This window comes from Cyprinodon variegatus, unplaced genomic scaffold (genome assembly GCF_000732505.1).
Source record: "Cyprinodon variegatus isolate N-32 unplaced genomic scaffold, C_variegatus-1.0 Scaffold277, whole genome shotgun sequence".
Classification (NCBI taxonomy): Eukaryota; Metazoa; Chordata; class Actinopteri; order Cyprinodontiformes; family Cyprinodontidae; genus Cyprinodon; species Cyprinodon variegatus.
Genome location: NW_015150730.1, coordinates 467,666 through 487,666, shown reverse-complemented (window position 1 = coordinate 487,666; position 20,001 = coordinate 467,666). Strand labels below are relative to the sequence as shown.

The window sequence follows — 20,001 nt, the reverse complement described above, 5'->3', positions numbered from 1 at the left end:
TAAAACAAGACATCAATAATAATAAATTAAAAACAGCCTAGTCCCCGAGTAAACTATTATATGATCTTTTGATTTATCACTCAGAGGAGCCTACCTGAGAAAAAAAAGTCTGAGCAAAATACAAATGAAGAAACAGGGGCTGAAATTAATCCCACAGATAAAACACAATCATAGTGGAAGAAACTTTTTTTTGCAGTCTGTTTGTTGTTTATCTTGCTGTTAGGAAAGGGGAGAGTAGAGATTTTGCCGTGTAAGCAAGTGACAACAGAGCACAAAGCCACTTTGATCACACTTCTCTGACAGGGAGATGCAATTACAACCGTGGGCAGACAATTATTCACAGAATGTGCAAAGAGCCAATAAGAGTGATGGAGAGGGTGAAAAGTGGGAGGGAGGGAAAAGATGAAGCGAAAACGTACAAGTGATTGGATATTAAGGATGGAGAATGAGACCCAGACGGAATGATATTGACAGGGACATCCTCAAACACAGAGAGCAACAGGAGAGCAGAGACAGACAGACAGAGACGCTGTGTTTTCACACAAGCTGGGCCGCCTGGCACAGAGACAACTAAAGACAAAGGCGCATGCATCGAGTCAGACGTCAGGGGTAGAAACAGCAATGTGGAGAGAAATAAAAGCCTGGCAGTTATACCTTCATGTATGCTCGGCATGTCTTCTCTCTTTTTTGAAGCTTTTCCGCACAACAAGAGGATCAAGCATAAGAGAAACATTGTAAAGAAAGAGAGAGAGAAGATGGTGAGAGAAAAGGAAGCGTTAAACCATGCAACTTACTATCAATTACAGTGTTAATGAAAAGAAGGAAAGGCACAGGTCTTTGAACTATCACCTTAAAATAATGAGACAGATCTGAAAGCTTCCAGGGGGACGTTAAGGGGTAAATTCTTGCTATGAATATGGATCACATACGAGTGAAGGGAAGAGATAAGAAAAACACAGGCTGAGGGGAGGGAAACTACTGAAACGAGATTCTGATGCTCCCCATTAGTGATACACTGAAATACACAGAGAGGATAAACAATCCAGGGATAACGTCCTTTGTATTCCCTGTGATGGAGAATTTAATTAAGCTCTAGTTATTTTTATAACCCTCCGTTAATCTCTTGGCATTAAGTAAGCCATGTGATTAGAAGTTTGTCACACCATAGAAAATCAAATGCTGCAACGCAGGCTTTTATCCAGACCACTGCATCAAAAAGACCTAAAGAAAAGCAAAACGAAAAAAAACTTCTGCAGATGGAAACTTTGATTTGAGCTGTTGGTTTGCAGGAAAGGGGGAACATGGAACCTAAGAAAGCACACAATGAATTAGCATTTTTCATCTTCCTGGAAACAAATCACATTTACGAATAAACATTTCCAAAGTCCTTGCGCCGAGCTTTTCAGATGTCATTTTTTTCCTGTGTTTGTTTGTTTGCAGAGCATGCAAATCAACAAGCCGACTCCAGGAAGTGGTTTGACTTATCTTCAGCTGTGTTTGTATTTACATAGCCATAAATTCACTGACTGCTCTGAGGGAATCAAATGTCTTAAATGAAATAGTATCCATCAGAGCAGGTATGAGGCAAAAAAAAAACAAAAAAAAAACCACAAGGTAAAACCCAAACAGCAATACTCAGGTAAGAAAACATGAGAGCAGAGGTGTAAGATGTGGATTTGTAAGCCGTTATTTTGATAAATTACTTTGTTTTCGGTTTATGAAAATGTGTTGGAAAAATCCTGTTTTATATAATCTGATTTCCTGATTAAGTGGAGGTTTGCTGGCCAAGTATAGAGCAGCTCTCATTATTGTCTAAACCTGATACTGTTAATGTGACACATCCTGTACAACTTATTGAAAAAAAACTGAAATACAAGCAGAAGTATAAGGGGAAAAATATAAAGGATGAAGAATGCAAAAACATGGATGCAATGAATGTGCACTTTCTCAAACTAATACTTTGTGAATGCTCATTTTGATTTGTTTTATGAATTCTTTTTAGTTACGATGCATCGTGATCTTGACTCTTAGTTTAAGCATCCCATGAGGATCATCCTGCAAAACTTCTGTTACAGGGTTTTAATAAGGAGAATGGTACAAAACACATCGCAGGGCCTTACACACATTTACGATGCTACAGTGAAGAGAATCCTGATTACCATGAGAACATGAACAACAGCGACATTAGAAGGAATGAAAGTTTCAAGAAAAAATGAAATGAAAGACAAGACTAAAACTGGTCTTATGGACTGACTAGAGGCTCACAGCAAGGCGCTGTAGGAGCTTCTCTCAAGCCCCGGTTGTGTTTTATATCAAACAAACATCTTCTGCATAGTGAATGTCTGGACTACATTTTGGGTTGCTTTTAAAAAAACAAATCAGCCTGAACTTTGGTCCTCAATTATAACCAAAACAGCATCATAGCCACAGAGACACATAATTGTTGCACCATCACGCTCTGGGGTAATTTTTTCTAGTTTCCAGTTTTTCTATTAAGCTGAATGGAATTGAGAACATTTACAAATAACAGTCAAACTGTGCAAAAATCTTCTAGAAAGCTGAAGGATTGTATTTCCTACAGAGCTGGACAATATGGCCTTAAGATGTTAGAATATTTTGTGGTACTATTCTGATAACGATACATTTGATGATAAAAACACTTAATTATTTGAAGTGGTTCTTCGGTAACTGCAGCTGCAATGCATGCCACAGCAAGCAGAACTGCACAACCACAAAACTACTCTGGTAAAAATATAAAAATTCAAAATAGGCTTCTTCAGGAGACCAGTTTCTTAAGGAAGTGCATTTAACCTTATTCTTTAAAATTGCCAAATAGAAAAAAAATAGCAGGAAAATACTAAAAATAAGATTCCCAATTCACCCATTTTCTCAAAATTACTAATTCCAATTTATTATTTGACAATAAATCTGGTTGTTATCATGACTATAAATTTATAACTATAATGATAAACAATAAGCTAAATGCCCATCCCTAATCTCCTAGTATTACAATGAATCAAATAATACATCTAAACTGATTAGATAAATATATCTCCTATAGATATGTGTTTTTGGATGACCTGAAGAGAGTTTTAAACTGAAATCTGAGATAAAATATAAATTCACCTGTCCAAGATGTGTCCTTACAATATGACAGATTTGAAGAACAACTTAAGAGTAAGCAAATGCAAAGATAATTGGATGCTGATAGTACTAGTTTAAGAATGTGCACGTTCATATAATCAGATGATTACAGTTTTTTTATTCTTAAAAAGTCCTTGGTCTTCTTTTGTGCTTTTGTTATACACTTAAAGTGAAAAAGGTTACCAAGTTTTCTTTTAAAACACAAACACTTGCAATTTGAACAGATGTGTGTATATTTTTCAAAGGCACAATGTAACCTTAAACTTAGATACAATCCAGGGTACACATGTGCAGGACAATGTGCTTACTTTGAGCTAGTTGTTGCAAAGTCGAGACATGCTAAACAGAACACATTTCCCGAGTGGAGCAAAAAACTGCTTTAGGTGTATATTCATATTAAACTGTAAGGACAGAAAACAATGGTGAACATCTGCAGCTGTAATAACAAAGCACATGGATGTCACTGAGTACACCTTCACATCACTGCAGAGAGGTTAAAGCCCTGAAAGTTTTCAGTTGCACTCTGCCATTTCTGTGACATTTCAAAGCAGCACCAGCAAACCTTCATAAAAATTCGCCTTTATGGATAGACAAACTTTTTCTGTGGTAGCTTTTGTTTTGCTCTCTAAACATATGGACACAAGCAGTGGGTGTCATTTCAGCAAAGGATCACATTGTTTACTGAATAACTACTAAGCCTGAATAATGATGCAAGTTTTCAACCCATCAGTCATCTCTCATGTCTCTCAATAGTGTCTCGGACATGCTCTATTCTCAGTGGGCGTCTACGGAGGGTTTGAGGGACAGGAGTTCGACACTTCTCAGCAACGAAGCGTTACTCTCTGTGTTGCTGGGGGGTGGGGGGAGTTATGGCCATTAATTCGAATAAGGTGGAACTGCCAGGTGAGCTTGTTTTTCCAGAAGCCCGTAATTATCCAGGAGCTGTAAAGGAATGAGGTTCCCCTCAGGGTAGATGCCTGGCCCCCTTTTCACCTGTGTGTGACATGTGTGCACGTGTGCGTGTGTGTGTCTGAGAAAGTGCACTGCCATGGTCTGCATGCAGTCTGTAAGCAACCTGCTAATGAATGTCTTGGGTGATGTTGACTCCGAGTGAGGGGAAAATTGTAATGAGAGGTTACATTAGGTCAGACCTTGTTGAAGCTGCGTCCAGCGGAGTCCTTCTCGCTGGGCCGGAGCTCCTGCAGCTGGGCGTCCAGGATGTCCACGAGCTGTTCCATCAGCCGCACGGATGAGCTGACGTCCCCAGCGAATACGGGGCCCTGCGTGTGCCGAGCCAGCTCATTGGCTAAATTAGCAGCACTTTCACCGCTTCGGATCTAAAAACAGCAGATAAGGGAGGGGAAACGAGGGGGGGTCAAGAAAATGTGGGTGATGCAGTCCTGAGATGATGGTTATATAACGATGGCTTGAATAATTTATTCCACATACGTCTCAGAGTCCTAATCCACTGCAACACGGCTCGTTTACAAAGAAAGTGGGTTTAGTCACCCGCAAGCATAACAGAAGTACAGAAAAATACACCAGCATAACAATTATAAGCAATCCTCTGTGATTAGTGTATTATAGTATTTATTATTGAACCCTAGCTCAGCTCCGCAGTGACTCACCATCGTAGTGCACACGCTGACTATGTCTATACTAATTCTCATGGTGAGAATGTTTTTTACAGAGTAATGAATCAATTTGTTCAGGAGGAAGCAATGCATATACAGACACAGGAAACACATTTTTATTCAATTCTTCAGCCTCTGAGATTAAATTCAGAGCAATAAAAAAGGGGATGAGGCTGTATAAAAGTATGCTGCTGAAAAGTTAGAAGACCAGCACTTCTAAAGCTGTAAACCCATCGATTGCAGCAAAGGCAGCCAAGTAGAATTTACCTAAATTAATACCTAAACATGGGATATCAGTTTTTTTTTCTTTTATCAAAATTGAGAAATTAGGCAAACAAAATATAGCCGAATTATGCAGTGTCTCTTCACATAGGTTATAAATAAAAATGCAGCTAAAGATCAGCTGAAGATTTATTTTCAGTATGATCTGGAAGCTGTGAAAAGCAGCTCTGAAACAAACAAAAAAAACATTCTTTCTCTAGTCTTTCAATACAGCACACCTAAGGGCTGTCAAGTCCTGGCACTAAAAGCTCTCTTTGGTGCTGCTCTCCATACTGTTACTAAGGGAAGAAGGCTCAAGGTTAGCTGCTCTCAATATCAGTGAGGTTTTTAAAAATAGAGTCAAATTCAAATTTATTCAAAAACTATTTTTATTCTATTTTTACAAAAAAATTGACTCCTGTCTGCTGTTTATTTAGTCTAATATAGTAAGAATTGTGCAGTTTACTGAGTTAGTAAGAACTTGTTTATTGAATATCTGCATCATCTTTGCAGATTTCATTGAAAGAAAATATGAAATAACATTTCCATACACAGACTTCTGCAAAAACTCTCAATGCTAATGTGTTTGGCAAAAATATTCCAAATTCTGTTCCTATTAACTGGTTAAAATCAGGGCACTGTTCTTTAGATGTGCCCCTACCGAAGCCCTGCTGTGACCTGCTGAATGCACGCCTCCTTTTTCTAACAGAGAGAACAATATTGTCAATCAGAAGGCAGGATGTTCCATTTTATTATTGTGCATTCAGGCTACTGGAGCTCTTATCTGCACATCTACAGATCTACCTGCAAAACATCAAAGGACAGAAGCACTGACAAAAGAGACCCTGGTTATTTGATAGCAGACTGCAGCTCTTGGCATTTACGGCAGATTCTTTTTTTTTTTTTTTTTTAAAGAGAGAGAAAGGAAGCAATTCTTTTACTGCCACATGACTTTGGCACCCCTTGCAAAATAAATATAAAAAAAAAAGTGCTTCAATGATGAGTGCACTTGACCTGTACAGAAAATAAACCGAGCAAGCAAAGGGGTCATCCATTGCCTAGAGTGTAGATGTTTGATTTCTGCCATGTTATGTGCTTGATCGCTGCTACATTTTCTAATGGACAAACTCTCCTTTTTACCTTTTGTGCCACCTGAGTCACCCAGTGGGAGGTGCAGTTGCTAAGATCCGGCCCCTTGGAGCACCAAGTCCCCATCACAGTGCAGAGGAAGGTAGCTGTGCCTGCAGCAGCAAAGAGAAGAAAAAAAATCACAACAGTTGGAGGGAGGCCAAAACCTTGCTCGGATACAATGTCTCCTGCTGATCGCTCATTTATACAGACTCTCCAGCAAGGGATAGTAAATGTTCTGCAGCAGCGGGAATTTTTCAAATGATCTGAAAGGGTGAGAGGAATTTTAAAGTCTGTCAAAAAAAAGAAAGAGCATTTTTGAAAAGGTTTAGTAAAAGACTGTCAAGGTTCCATGTCGTTTGAGACACAAGAATCAAAAGTGGCATAGATAGACAGGATGTTATTTGCTAAGGTTTATAGATCAACTCATTTCCCAGCTTTCAGCAACTTATATGCAGCTTTCCATTTCAAATCTAGGATTACATTTTAAAGATGATAGTGCTTTTATTTCTTTTTATTTCCTTGCATCCCTTAAAGAGCTTTCAGATTCTGTGATTTTCTAGGAAGGTAATTTCAGCAGGATTACCAAGGCATTGTCATTGTCAGATGATCTAACGTAAACCACATCAGAAAAATGTATTCCCTAACCGCTGACTTCATGTGCTTCCAGCTGGGATTTTAACTGCTCTAAGTAAACTGTAAGTGCATTATTTAAATGTACCTACTGTGAAAGAGCTTCTGTTTCACTAAATGAACTGTTTGCCACTTTCATTTGTTTCTCCCTGCGCTTATTGAAACAGGCACAGTTTTTCCCCCTGCTATTTGTGGACTTTTATCTTAGGGTTTCAAAATAACATGCAAACACCAAGAAGGTACATTATGATTTTCTTTTTTTCCCGTCTCCTTGATGTAGGAAGGAAAAAGCTCTAATCATGCAACACTTTGGTTTTAAAACTGACACGCTGCCTGACTGCTGAAATGTTGTTGACTTGGTGCATGTAAATAGATGTGGAAATAACACTACACTGAGCACACAAATAGAAATCATTTTAAGAGATTCTGTCAGGTTCTTTGGATCTTGCTTTTCTCTTATTTTTATTTCAAAACATCACTGGCAGAAGTGACTTTTCCAAATGGGATTGTCATTGTACTGAATGACACCAAACCAAGCATCCTGAAATAATAAAGGCGCAGATATACACATTGTTTTATCTTGTTGTTTGGAAAGTGTCCGTAAAAAAAACATTCATTCAGATTACCAGAATGACAGTTTTAAAGGGTACGGCTTGTTCTGCACCGCGCTTTCACTGGATTGCGTCACATTAGGAAATACGTTTAATTGTGTAATATTTCAATTCTTATAGGTGTGCTTTTGGGAGGAAGCAGTCATTTATATTCCTGCTGTGACGCTGTTGAGCAGTAAAAAAGCTTTAATGGGAACAATTTTCCATGTTTTTGCTGCAGGTATAAGGAAGAGCTAAAACATGTTCCAGGTGCATCTCAGTAAATTAGAATATCAGAAAGGTTTATTTATTTCAGCAATTCCTTTAAAGTGACACCTATGTAGAGTCATCACACAATCGGTCTAGCTGAAAATAGGAACCAAAACACAATTTCTCTGAAAATTGAAATACTGCATCAGATCAATATAACATACTTTAGAAATATAGTGTTGTGGCTATAGTTACAACCTTCACAGGAAAAAAAAATCTTCAAGGAGGGATCAAGGTGCCTTTAAGCCATCAATATAGTGAATATAAGGTGATGGGGGTGGAAGTTAGCCCCTCCCTTTTACTACCCAGAGGTGGATGTCGGAATCCCACCTTGGCTGAATAGTAAAAGGAGCCAAGGACATTTTGAACTTAGAACTAGAGTCAAGAAAAGTTGACAGTTTTCACTTCCACGTTGCTTCAGGTCCAGTTTGAACTTTAAACAGTGGTGATTTAGAGAGCTATGTCATCTGCTGGTGTTGTTTCTGTATGTATAATGAAGCGGAAACTAAAACTGAATGGTTTAAATGTCTTATGCTAGATTGGAAAATGGACAGACGGGACCTACGGTAAGATGAGGGTCACCACCCCAAAAGACACAGATGAGCCGAGCTGTTTAAACAATAATCTGGGCCACTTTTCTTAGTAAATGTACCTACTTTTCAGTAGATAGACATTTTCAGAGTTAAAAATTAGGGATGCACGATATAATCGGCCCCCTATTGGTATCGGCCTTAAAACTGAATATCGGAAATTGGCCACCCCACCGATATTTAACCCGATATTTGATCAGCTTCTGAGTTTCTAAAGTCTAAAAAAAAATAATAAATACTACTTCTTCTTGTTCCTCAAAAACTTCTTTTTTACAGACTTAAAAACTTCTAAAGATGAGGGGAAAAAATTGATACAGTAAAATATCACAATATCTTCATATGCTGATATATTGCCATTTAAAAACACCATATCAATTTCTTTTACTAATGAAATATTGCTATATGTCATCGTTATGCTACAAAATCCCCCGAAAATTCACGAAATTTTGCCATATTTTTATATATTGATATATTGACGCGGTATCGATCTATTTTACTAACAAAATCTCACAAGAATTTGCAAAATATCACGAGAGTTTGTAACAGAAGGATGAAATTTCACGAGATTTTGAAAGTGAAATAGATCGGTACCGCGTTTTTAAAAATCAATTTGATATCAGCATATGAAAATATAGTATATTATTTTTAAGTGTCAGAAATGGATAACAAAACTGCCATTTTCAATGACTACTTATTTTTGTCCAGCTTTAACATCAGTATTGATATCGGTTATCGGCTACATGAGTTTTAAAATATTGGCATATCGGATATCGGCCAAAATCCCAATATCGTGCATCCCTATCAAGATCTTTCTACTGGATTAATACAATTTTAACATTCTAAAATTACATTTTTTTTTCTTTTTTTCCCTTTTTATGCATTAGTTAGAGGTCACAAAATGCATTTCAGTGTGGAACATATCTACCTAAGCGCTAAACTTTTTGAAATAAATGAGTGAAAATTAGCTTTTTCGTGTTACACTTATTTAGAGAGATGCAAAAGAACTCAGTAGATCTAACTTAGGGAACAAATTTGTTTGTACCCATACATCACATAGACAAAATGTTTAATCTTTTAATAAAATGTCTGAATTAAAGCCCATATTCAAAGATGGCAAGAAACTCTAGATTTGAGTGCTTTTTTTTTTACATTCCATGTTGTTTTTCATTAAATTATTAAAAAACAACACAAATAGGACATGGTCACATCTGTAGCTTTTTTTTTGTACTTAAAGTTAGGCAAAGAGAATTAGAGAGGCTTAAAATTTTTTGTAGAGTACTGATGTTAATCACAGACTTTCTGAGGATTTAAGGAGAGGACTTTTATGCTAGCTGAGTCGGAAGCAGTAAAAAGATAAGCTTTCGTGTTCCTATTTTCATACCTGACAAATTAATAAAAGGGTTTTCATTTTGTTTAATCTGCCACATAAACAATGACTTTCAGAGCTATTCTAGTTTAACTAATTTACTCAGAAATATTGTAAAAAAATAAATACACAAAATGATCTCATAACTCTAGGACCAAGGCCAAACCTATTGAAAATAAATAACACCCTTGAACCTACTGGGAACATCAAAAGCATTAATGCCACCTATACTAAGGGGTTGGCAAGAAAAGGACTAATCTAGAAAAGTTTGTTCCCAAGTTTACATTTTGATGCCATCTTTTAACTGAATAGGTTTTTGAGTGCAATCCTCCCCTCTTTGTGTCCCCGGAAGAAATCAGTTTAAAACCTCCAGGTCTTTTCTCATTCTGTTGCCCAAATCAGAACTAAGACTGTTTCAGATATAATTAAAAATAAATAATAATAATAATAATAATAATAATAATAATAATAATAATAATAATAATAATAATAATAATAATAATAATAATAAAACAACTATCCAGCCCTTCATTGGTTCTTGTTTTATGTTTTCTTTTTGGTCTTTTCTTCATCTACTGTATAGCTTTATTGTTTTTACAGATGTAAGGTGAGTTTGAGTACTTTGATTAAAAAAGGCATTCAAATAAAATATGCTATTATTGTAATTATCATTATTATTACTGTTATTGAAACAGCTGAAACACTGATGGTTATTTGACAAGCACTGCAAGCAACCAGTAGATTGTGAAGACTGTCTATTGACTGAAAAACCACCTAGAATAAAGTAAATGTTAAAATAAAAAACCCAAAACAGACATGTTTGTGGTTTGCAGGGGGACAAAACAAAAATACTTGTTTTTTTCATTGAATCTTATTCTTGTTATACCATCCATAGTGTGAAGCAGCATTAGGGTAAGGATGATACCCTTGTTTGGTAGACACGGGAAGGCTGGTCTGATTTTGTGGCAAGACTGAAAAAAAATCAGGGGCTCGCTACTCAAAGAGAAGAAAAACTGAGCAAAGCTGAATGCAGAAGCTGTAGAATTTCATTTGCAACAGATTCAAAAACACGTTTATCCTTCTGCATTACAATCACAGTTCTTGAGGGTTTTTATTTTTTATTTTTTGCACAGGAATGTATAGAAAATGAGGAAGTGAATCTAAAGAATAAGTATCTACCTCTGGTTCCTTTAGGGCATGGTCTCTCCACGGTGGTGCTAGTATGTGTCTGGGGCCAGTCAATGGCTCTCCTCCTGGTTGCCTCGCAGAAGCGTCGTGGTGTTGGGGGCAGCTCGGGCACAGTGGGCACAGCTGTGACTGACCCATGGCTATCCTCGTAAAGTATCCTTCCTTCTCTTGGATCCGCCCCTGCTCCAGTGGTATCACCCTGCCCCCTCTGGGTGGGCATGGTGGTGGTAGTGAAGAACGGGGTGGTTTTGGGCATGGATGATGAAACAGAGGCATCCTCCGTGGTTGGGACTGGAGAGACAGAACAGTTAAACTATTAAGATGTGGTTTCTTGATCTTTTTTAATAATAAAAGGGTTCACAGGGGTCTCACTTATTACAACACCTGTGTTCCTCTAGCTCAGAAAACAACACCAGGAAAAATCTGACAATGTGACACTATCTTTCACCATTTCTATTTTACTTAAGCCAATAAGCAGTACAAGCAATAGCGGCAGGGCAATCTTTCACACAGCAGTGATTCCTTCCAAGTAGACTCAGTATTGGGCTGATTAAATGTCAACAATGAAGACAAAGCCTTTCTGCGTTTTACCTTTTTCCCCCCCTGCCTTGTTCGCCTCCTACCCTTTGATAAAGCTGGAGCGCAGAAGGAGAACCGCACTGCCCCGAGCAAAAACCATATATCAGCAATAATGCGATTCCACCGTATTCGGTCCACGCCTACCAAGTGAATCCGTGTGTGACTGGGCACACCAGAGAGTGTGCAATCCAACCACTGTCTGCTCTATTACTCAGGTGTGTCCCTGCTTAAAATCACTGCCAGCTCACAGATTGATATCTGCAGCTGAGGGCCTGGAGATAACTAGGAAATGAGAGCAAGAATGGGAAATCAATAAATTTAATACAGTATGAAGAGTCAATATGGATAAAAAGAGAAAACACAGCGAGTGTTTGTGTGTATGTGTGTCTTTGTGGGTATCCAAAGCGTCTTGTCTGCTGAAGGGCCATACATTTCTACCCACAACCTGCTGATTGTATTTTAAGATAAAAGCAGCTTCCCACAATGAGGTCTACCCATGCGAGAAGCCACTATAGTCTTCAACATGTTCCCCCGGTGCTTTTGGGAAAATGCAATATCATGCTATCTGACACTCCATCATCAGACACCTATCTCCATTTCCCAGGGGGGGGAGAGAATAGTGACAGAGCCGACATTTTTTGTTTCACACCAATCAGCGGGTCAGGGGGATCTTCGCTTCTTCATTCAGGTAAAATATTTGAGTTCATTACAAAGCTGATATCTGTGATGAGGCCAAGAGGCCACCCTAGCATGATAGGGTGGTGAATGATGCCCATGATGAGAAAAGGAAATGCTGGTGTGTCATAAATGTCACATTTCCCAGGGTGATCTTTGTTCCCTGTCCTACACGAGCCTTGGCCAATTGACTCGCACCTATTTACTGATCATATAGCCATCACCCACACATTCACAGGCATACCAGGTCAACAGGGCTGAGCCTTTAGCAGCTCGCCCCCTTGAGGTTTGCATTTTCATTCATATAATATAAAAGAAGTCAAAAACCATGAAATTGACCTAGGATTCAAGCTAAGAAATATGTTTTTAATCCATATATCTTAAATTCATTGCAGTACTTTTTTTTCTAAATCAATTTATTTTAATCTTAAACTCAATATTGATTCTCAAACTGCTACAATATAACAATGGTGTATATATAAGAATGAACAAAAGTTTTAGATGTTATGTAATGCGGGGAAAGTTTTTTCATTGAGTCAGGGAAAGTGAGAAGATTCATAGGCTGACTTGGTTGATTCAATAGACACATATAATGCAATATAAGGGCAAGTGTAATTGGGTTTCAGAATATTAAACCTCTTCATACCTGAGCAAACTTCTGCTTTTCCACAGGCTGATATAAACCCTGATACGCAGCTGTTTGTAACAGCTTGCTTGCATCACCTGATTAACTTGCTCCTGGGAGCAGATTTCTCCGATTCAAACCTCTCAGTCGACTTCTTTCTGTGCAAATTATTGAAACATGCAGATTGTTTGCTTTTTAATTATTTTAAAGCAGTAATAAATGTTTTTTCATCACTAAAGATACAGTTAGCTGTAAAATGTTGCAAATACAATATGTGCTTTTAAATGGTTTATCGACGCTAGCTGGTAGAGGCAATAAATATTTATTTTTGACAATAATTTATATATTTTTATCTTTCACTTGAAAGAGAAATTCACCTTTAAATACAATCTGGAAACATAGAATACAGCTTTTCCATAATAACTGTAATTATTACTATTCTGCATAAGATGTTATTGATAAAAAAATAGAATTTAGATAAAACTTTCAAGCTGTACTTTTCTAAAGTAAATGCATCTTTAAAAGTTAAGTTATATTTAGCTTCTTAGGATTGTATTTCTTCAAAAGCATACCAGGTGTATACTTTGATGGAAAAGGTTAAGGAATGCTCCGGAAATCAAAAGCATAAAGAACTACCTTAGGTAGCAATAACTTGAAGCAGTTATTTTCTGTGTTTATCAAGCTCTCATATCTCAGTGGAGGAATGTTTGGCCCACTACTCTTTAAAACGTGGCCTCAGTTCATTGTGGTTTGCAGACATTTTTTATGCAGAGCTCTTTTAAGGTCCCATCAAAGCAATGTAGTTAGCTTGAGGTCCTGTCTTTGGCTCAGCCACTGCAACATCTTTTTTTTTTTTTTTTATATATATATACATTTGAGATCCCTGTCCTCATAATTCTCTAAATTCAGCCTAGCCTTAGTTTTCACACTGATGGTGTGTCCATTATGGCCAAATATGAACATGCTGCTTTAAACATTAGAGAAGCAGAACGCAATAGCCAATAAATATTGTCCATGTTCTGATAACAATACTGACACCATAAATAACAAAAAGCTTAACTAAATGGTGCTAATGTTGACATGTAAAATAAATTCATATTTTATCTTTCTAACTGATTTTATTTTTAAAATATGTATCTTGCTGTATAGCTAAACCCTGGTCTTCAGGGCACACTGTCATTCATGTTTAAGATGTGTCGACTGCAGCACACCTGATTCAAATGATCGCAATGACCTCAACAGTGGTTATCAAATGCTTCAAAAGCCTGCTAATCACCTGTTAATTCCGATCAGGTGTGTGGAGGCACCTAAAACAGACAGTAGGACAGAGGACCCTCAGGACCAGGTTTAAGATACCCTGGGCTATCTAATATCTAATATGTAATTATGCAATAAAACCGCTTAGCAGTGCTTCCTTATTGACTTTCTTGAAACATTTTGTACTGCAACCAAATACAGGCAAAAAACATATATCACCAGTATATTGATCCTAGGTGCAGCACAACTTAAATACTTAGTTAATACTGCAGTCAGAGTATGTTACAGTGATGAATATATACCGATATCATAACTATAAACATGTGTGATTCATCCCTTATGCTGCGTTCAGATGAGAGGTGGTGAACGCGGCGATTTCCGCAAGCTCCGCAGGTAGTTCACCGCTCTACATTTCAGATGCACAGTGTTTACATCCTGGACCGCATCATCAAAAGGGAGGAGCTTCAGCTACATGAAGCTGGCACCCCACCGATGAATGAACTCAGCAAGTGGACTGAACGGTTTTTGCTTCTACTTTTTTTTACTTTGTAAAAAAAAAAAAAAAAAAAAAAAAAATGAATCAAAAAAAGATGTTGCTTCAGGGATATTACAGAATTTTTTAGGTCACTCAGAGAAGTGCCCCCCCCATTCAGCTCAGAATTTAATCAAAATTATTGAGACAGAATTATTTCTAATCACGGCCAATGATTTCACCATCCCAGCAGACGTCACTGCTGTGCTCATTTCCTACATTACATTACATATCATTCCTGTACTGCTATTGAATATAACAGTGGGCATGTTTACCTTAGCTAGTGGTTGGAATGATAATATTAAGTTTAATATCTAGTAAATCACCAGCCTCTCAGGCCCTTTGCTTTGACCTGCCGTTACCCCTGGCAACCCCATGTCATTTTCTGTCAAGTGCTGAGTTCGTATTCAGCAACTACATCCTCCGAAGGCCAGATTCGTTGTCCGATTACGTCGAAGCGCGGTTCCAAGGCCTGTTCAGATTGGAAGACTCCTCATTATGCTGCCTTCAAATTCAGCCTTCTTTTTGCCCGTTTTGAAGGACAGGTCAGGTGTATCCTATATAGCCTTGGATATCCTGTGATTAATTGCAAGTTTAAGCAAGCCAGCTGCTCTATGCTCAGAGGAAAAAGGTGAATGGCACAGTATAGTGGTGTAAGTTCAGTTTAATACATTAAAAGAATGCAAATAGTTCCGTCTGAATTAAAAAAAAAATAGTTGTTTTAAATCGTTATTGAGTCTTGTATATGGCAGGTAATGTTTTGTTTATTGGTTTTTATCTGTCCCTGTGCAAATAGATTTGGCTGACATTTAAGACCTGATTGTAATATGTTTGCAGTGGGGGAACTATAAATCTGATATTTGTGACGACGGTACTGCTGCTGAAGCTCCTCGAAATTGTTATTAGCAGCCAGAACAGTAGTGAGAAGTTCAGCATCCATTCTTTTCCTGCTTTATCTGTCAACATGGATGGACCTGTTTCATTCCATAGCCACCTCGTAGGATCCAGTCCAGATAGGCCGGGTCCTTGGAGGACACAGCCGCTACAATCGAATGCACCCAAGGTCTCACTGTTAGCATTTCACAACAAAAGCACAGGTTAAACTTAACATCGTAGACTGCTGCTAAATTGTTATCTATGAACCCCTTTTCAATCATCTTGGGGAGACCATTATTTTTAGAAAACACCCAAGCTCTGAAAAGTGGGCAGTGACAGACCAGGCTCTTTGCTGGAGGTAAGTGAGGACTATTAACAGTCATTTTAGGACAAAAATAAAACAACTTTCTTTAAAGCCACCAAAAGACTTCTTGGGAGCATTCCTTATTTCTTCCATCCATTTTATTCCATTTTAAGTGAAAAAAAACCTTTGCCTACAACCATACCCTGATTGGCTGCCGTTTCGACATTTACGGTAATAGAAAACTTCAGCTCGTTTAAACTTCAGCAATCACTGCTCCGCTCTTTCCATCCGGTGCTGTTGTTTGACAACTCAGCTCTATCTAGTAGCACTTCACCGCCCTTCCCTGCACATTTTGCATAGGAATTCTAACTGAATTTATCGCACTCGCCGTTTCCACTGCCTATGTTGTGAATGCACTATAAAGGGTAGGTGTTTCAATATCTCCTGTACTATATTTAGATGCAAAACTTCAACCTAAGCTTATTTTTTCTTAAAGAAACCCTATAACTTTTAGCCATAATGCTTGCTTCATCTGAACTTGCATGTACCAGCATGCCTATAGTCACCTTGAGGGCCGCTGTCCTGCAGGTTTTAGAGGTGTCCCTGCTTTAGCATAGCTGATTCTGATGATTGCAGCTCACCCCAAGCCTGATAATCAGCTATCAATGGAAGTCATCTGTATCGAAGCAGGGAAACCTTTAAATCCTGCAGGACAGAGGCCCTCGAGGACTGACTTCAGGCATGAAGGCAACTGAACACTGCACACTCAGAAAATTAAACACTCTCCCTCAATGTTTTGGAATCTGATAGTAGACCACTTTGGATCAGCAGATACAGGTCATGGAGCAGCTTTTAGAAACAGACACATTCATGCCTCTATAGATAAAACCTACATCAGAGAACAGAACCAATGTCTGATTAGGTAAGTGGCATCTGTTTTGCTGCCTATAAACTACTTTTAGCTTAGTTAGCTCTCGTGTTTTAAAGGAACTCAGACTGCTTTAAAACTGTGCTCTGGGTCACATGACCAATTCCGCCACAGATCTGACCCTCTCAAATGACATATAGAAGAGAAACCCTGACCGAGATTTAATACTCATTTAGTGTTATTTAATACATCTCAAATTAAGCTACTAATCGGGTCAAAAGTTATACCCTGTTGCTTTGATTTATGGATCTTAAGGTTGCAAATATAAAATGCTCAATCAAGCATTTTACTATTACACTGCCATGAACTTCAATATTGACATGCCAATAGGTGCTGGTAGTGTCTGTAATGGAGCATATCGGTTTTCCAAGCAGAAATTTCCCAGCAGAACTTGTAAAAAAATGCTCTGATGCTGAAGTCAAATTGGCATATGCCATAAATAGTTTAAACTTTAAATAAATGATTCATCCCAGATTGTTGGGTTGCAACAGTTACTTCTAAAATGTCATTCAAGTTTGTTTTTTTCCTAACATTGTATTTATCATGTATCTGTATGCTCAAAATCAGAACACCAACAAGAATCCTGCTTTAAGAAAGAACTCACATTTGCCCATAAGTAAATTAGCATTTTGTACTTACTACTTTTATTGACAGTCAATGAAATGTTTTCTACAAATTGCTTGTTCACTTAAAAACTAAGAGGGCAAAATGCATTTTAGCTCGTACCTTATTTACTATAATCTCTATAAAATATTTATATGTAACGCTGTAAACAGTCTGTTAAATCTCTCCTTTGATATTTCTGTACTGAAATTGTTTTTCAGTTCTTTCATTGCTTAACAAAATCAAGTATATAAAAAATAGGGAGATAAGAAAAACAAAACATAACATCAGGTTAAAAACTAGATATATCAAACAAAATAGATAAATTCAAAGTGCCACCTGGTTTTTAAGTATTAAAAACCTCCCTGAATAAAAATGCCTTTGATCTTAAAAGGCCAAATTCATTTACAGATCAAAGATCCAGGCAGAGGCTGATCTCTGAGTCTAGTATGTTTGTATCAGCAACAGCATCAGGCTTCTTAACTGGTAAACCCAATGCAAATCTATCTCTGAAGGTGACAAATACAACAAAATATTAAAAATACAATCTAACAGGATCCCACTCATCATTAGGTGTGGATCAGAGTTTCAGAATGCAAGATCGTTTTTATGCTCCCTAAGTAAGATAAAGAAGTTTGCATTTAATTATTCTTTTTTTACTTTCTCTTTATCCTGTTGCATGATATGAGGCTAACAGAACTCAATTCCTCAGGATATGAGAGAAGACTTAGAGATCAGCAGTCAATCACATTCTAGCAGAGTCAAAGGACCAAGCATACATTATACACTCTAAACACTCTTAATCTAACTGCCTAACATGGAAGACTCTTTACCGTGAAAAAAGACAAATGGAATAAAGAAAAAAAATGTAAATGTTCTCCATAGATAAGTCCTGCTGCCGTTTTATAAGATATCATGCATCGATGCAAACATTCTGACCTCCAATTCATTATGTTCTTATTAAAGGGATCCTAACTACTTGGTCCATTCCTTTGAGCATTCAGAAATAATATTTATATACGGGAATCTATGTAAGAGTTCAGGAAAATCAAATTAATGTTGAAAGGTGCTTTAATGGAGCTCCTACCAAACAGACAGGTGACAAATTTAATTACAGCTTGCTTTCCGAGACCTCTAATTTGTAATTACAGAAGAGATGTAAATTAGGTTAATAGTTTAATGCTCCAAAGCTCAAGCTGTGATTTATATTACATTTCTATATCTAACAATCTAAAACTTTAAACTATGAATGCATTCTTTTAAAGAACATGAGTGAGATATGAAGGATTAATTAAGATTGTTTAGACAATAAAAACGGTAATCGTGTGATTATCAAGTGTGACAAAAAAAAGAGGTTCTAATCTTTCTTAGAAGGACCATTGATTTATTTGTTTTTATTTGATCACATAAAATCCTGAAGGTCATTTTTTTAATCCAGAGAAAAAACTGTAACCTGGCACTGTGAACTTGTTTCTCTTTCATTTTTTTCCTAAGTTGGAAACACATAACTGTATTACTAAATATATTAGCAGGATTTTTTTTACAAAGAAACAAGAAAAAAATCATTTTTCAAAATCAATCAAAATCCAATCAACGCCTCTGTTTTTTAAGCTGTTAGACACTTTGTCATCATCCTCCTCATTTACTCTTCTCCTTCCTCTTATCCCTATCGTTTCACCTTATTTAATCAAAGAAAGACTTTGTGGATCCTTGTAGTCATCGTCTCATAAGTCTTCAAATCAAAGTGTGGGTAACATCAAGACAGTCAGCTATGCAGCACTGCTCCTCTGTACTACACAAAGTAATGTGCTCAGAATGCAGCACATCTGCAGGCTTATTCTGATGCCTCTACACTATGAGCTCTACAATTTTCTTTTGATTGCAAAGAGCAACTCCCTCTAGTAAGAGCCTTGCGTCCTCTGATAGCACTCATCCAAAAGAGGGCTGCACCAATTAGCTTGCATTCCTCTCAAGAGGCAGTGAAGTCACTCTTTATAGGAAATCTGACACCAAAGAGCACGCAGTTGCCATATGGTGAATATTACCTCTCGTATATAATGGGACAGTTGGAGATTGAGCACTTGAAAAATGACTGTGACCAGTGTCAAAGCAGAGTGTGTAAATTAAAATACAGCTAAAGGGAAGAAGGAATATCATCCTGCAAGATCATCAGTCGAAATGCGGCAGATGAAGCAGAATTAGTTTCATCACATTATAGCCCCCTTGAGTCATTCCTGAGAGGGAGATGGCAAAAAATATTAAAGCGTAATCATCTGATGAGAAGAGTGCTTATTCTGTTTGTCCTTGATTTTATATCTCTAACTTCCCCACTAGCGAAGATGTGGGGTTTTTTCATCTAAATTACACAGGCAGAGTATTTTCTACCTGTCCAGACAGACACATGAATAAATAGATTGTAAGCTGTCTAATGCTTGCTATTAAGGGAAGTGGAGTGACAGCTTGCAGTCAAATCAAGCTGTTTTAATTAGTTTCAGTTTTAAAGATGAGTCACTTACACAGCTAATCCCCCTTGTATATTAATAAATAGACATCTGCAGCATGCAGGAAATGATAATGTTTTAGAATCAATTTTTAACCCAGATAAAATAGTTATCAAGTGACCCAACATCTCTCTGCTGTTACCTCTATGCTGAGCATAAAAAAAATCATTTTATTGTGTCTTGTAAATTGTGTTACGGAGATAGTTCTGGATGTCTGAAGTAATGTCCTGTTAAAAGGTTAAAAGCTTTGATATATTAAACAATCTAACTGCTGAAAACTCACAGAGCTTAATCTTGATTATGTTTTATGAAGTTTT

At 37.3% G+C, this 20,001-nt stretch overlaps 1 protein-coding gene across 6 annotated transcripts in view; it reads right to left on the bottom strand.

Annotated features, from left to right (window-relative positions):
- The window catches only part of LOC107090026 (adhesion G protein-coupled receptor L2-like), a 133,870-nt gene that overhangs the window by 38,789 nt on the left and 75,080 nt on the right, over window positions 1-20,001 (bottom strand). For 5 of the 6 annotated variants that reach the window (XM_015383159.1, XM_015383162.1, XM_015383160.1 and 2 more), the window contains 4 exons: window positions 10,796-11,095; window positions 6,180-6,280; window positions 4,296-4,481; window positions 655-693 (listed from right to left, as the gene is read on the bottom strand). In XM_015383159.1, the coding sequence (XP_015238645.1) occupies window positions 655-693; window positions 4,296-4,481; window positions 6,180-6,280; window positions 10,796-11,095 (626 nt within the window). The remainder of the gene's footprint in view (window positions 1-654; window positions 694-4,295; window positions 4,482-6,179; window positions 6,281-10,795; window positions 11,096-20,001) is intronic. The other variant, XM_015383161.1, reaches the window with a different exon arrangement.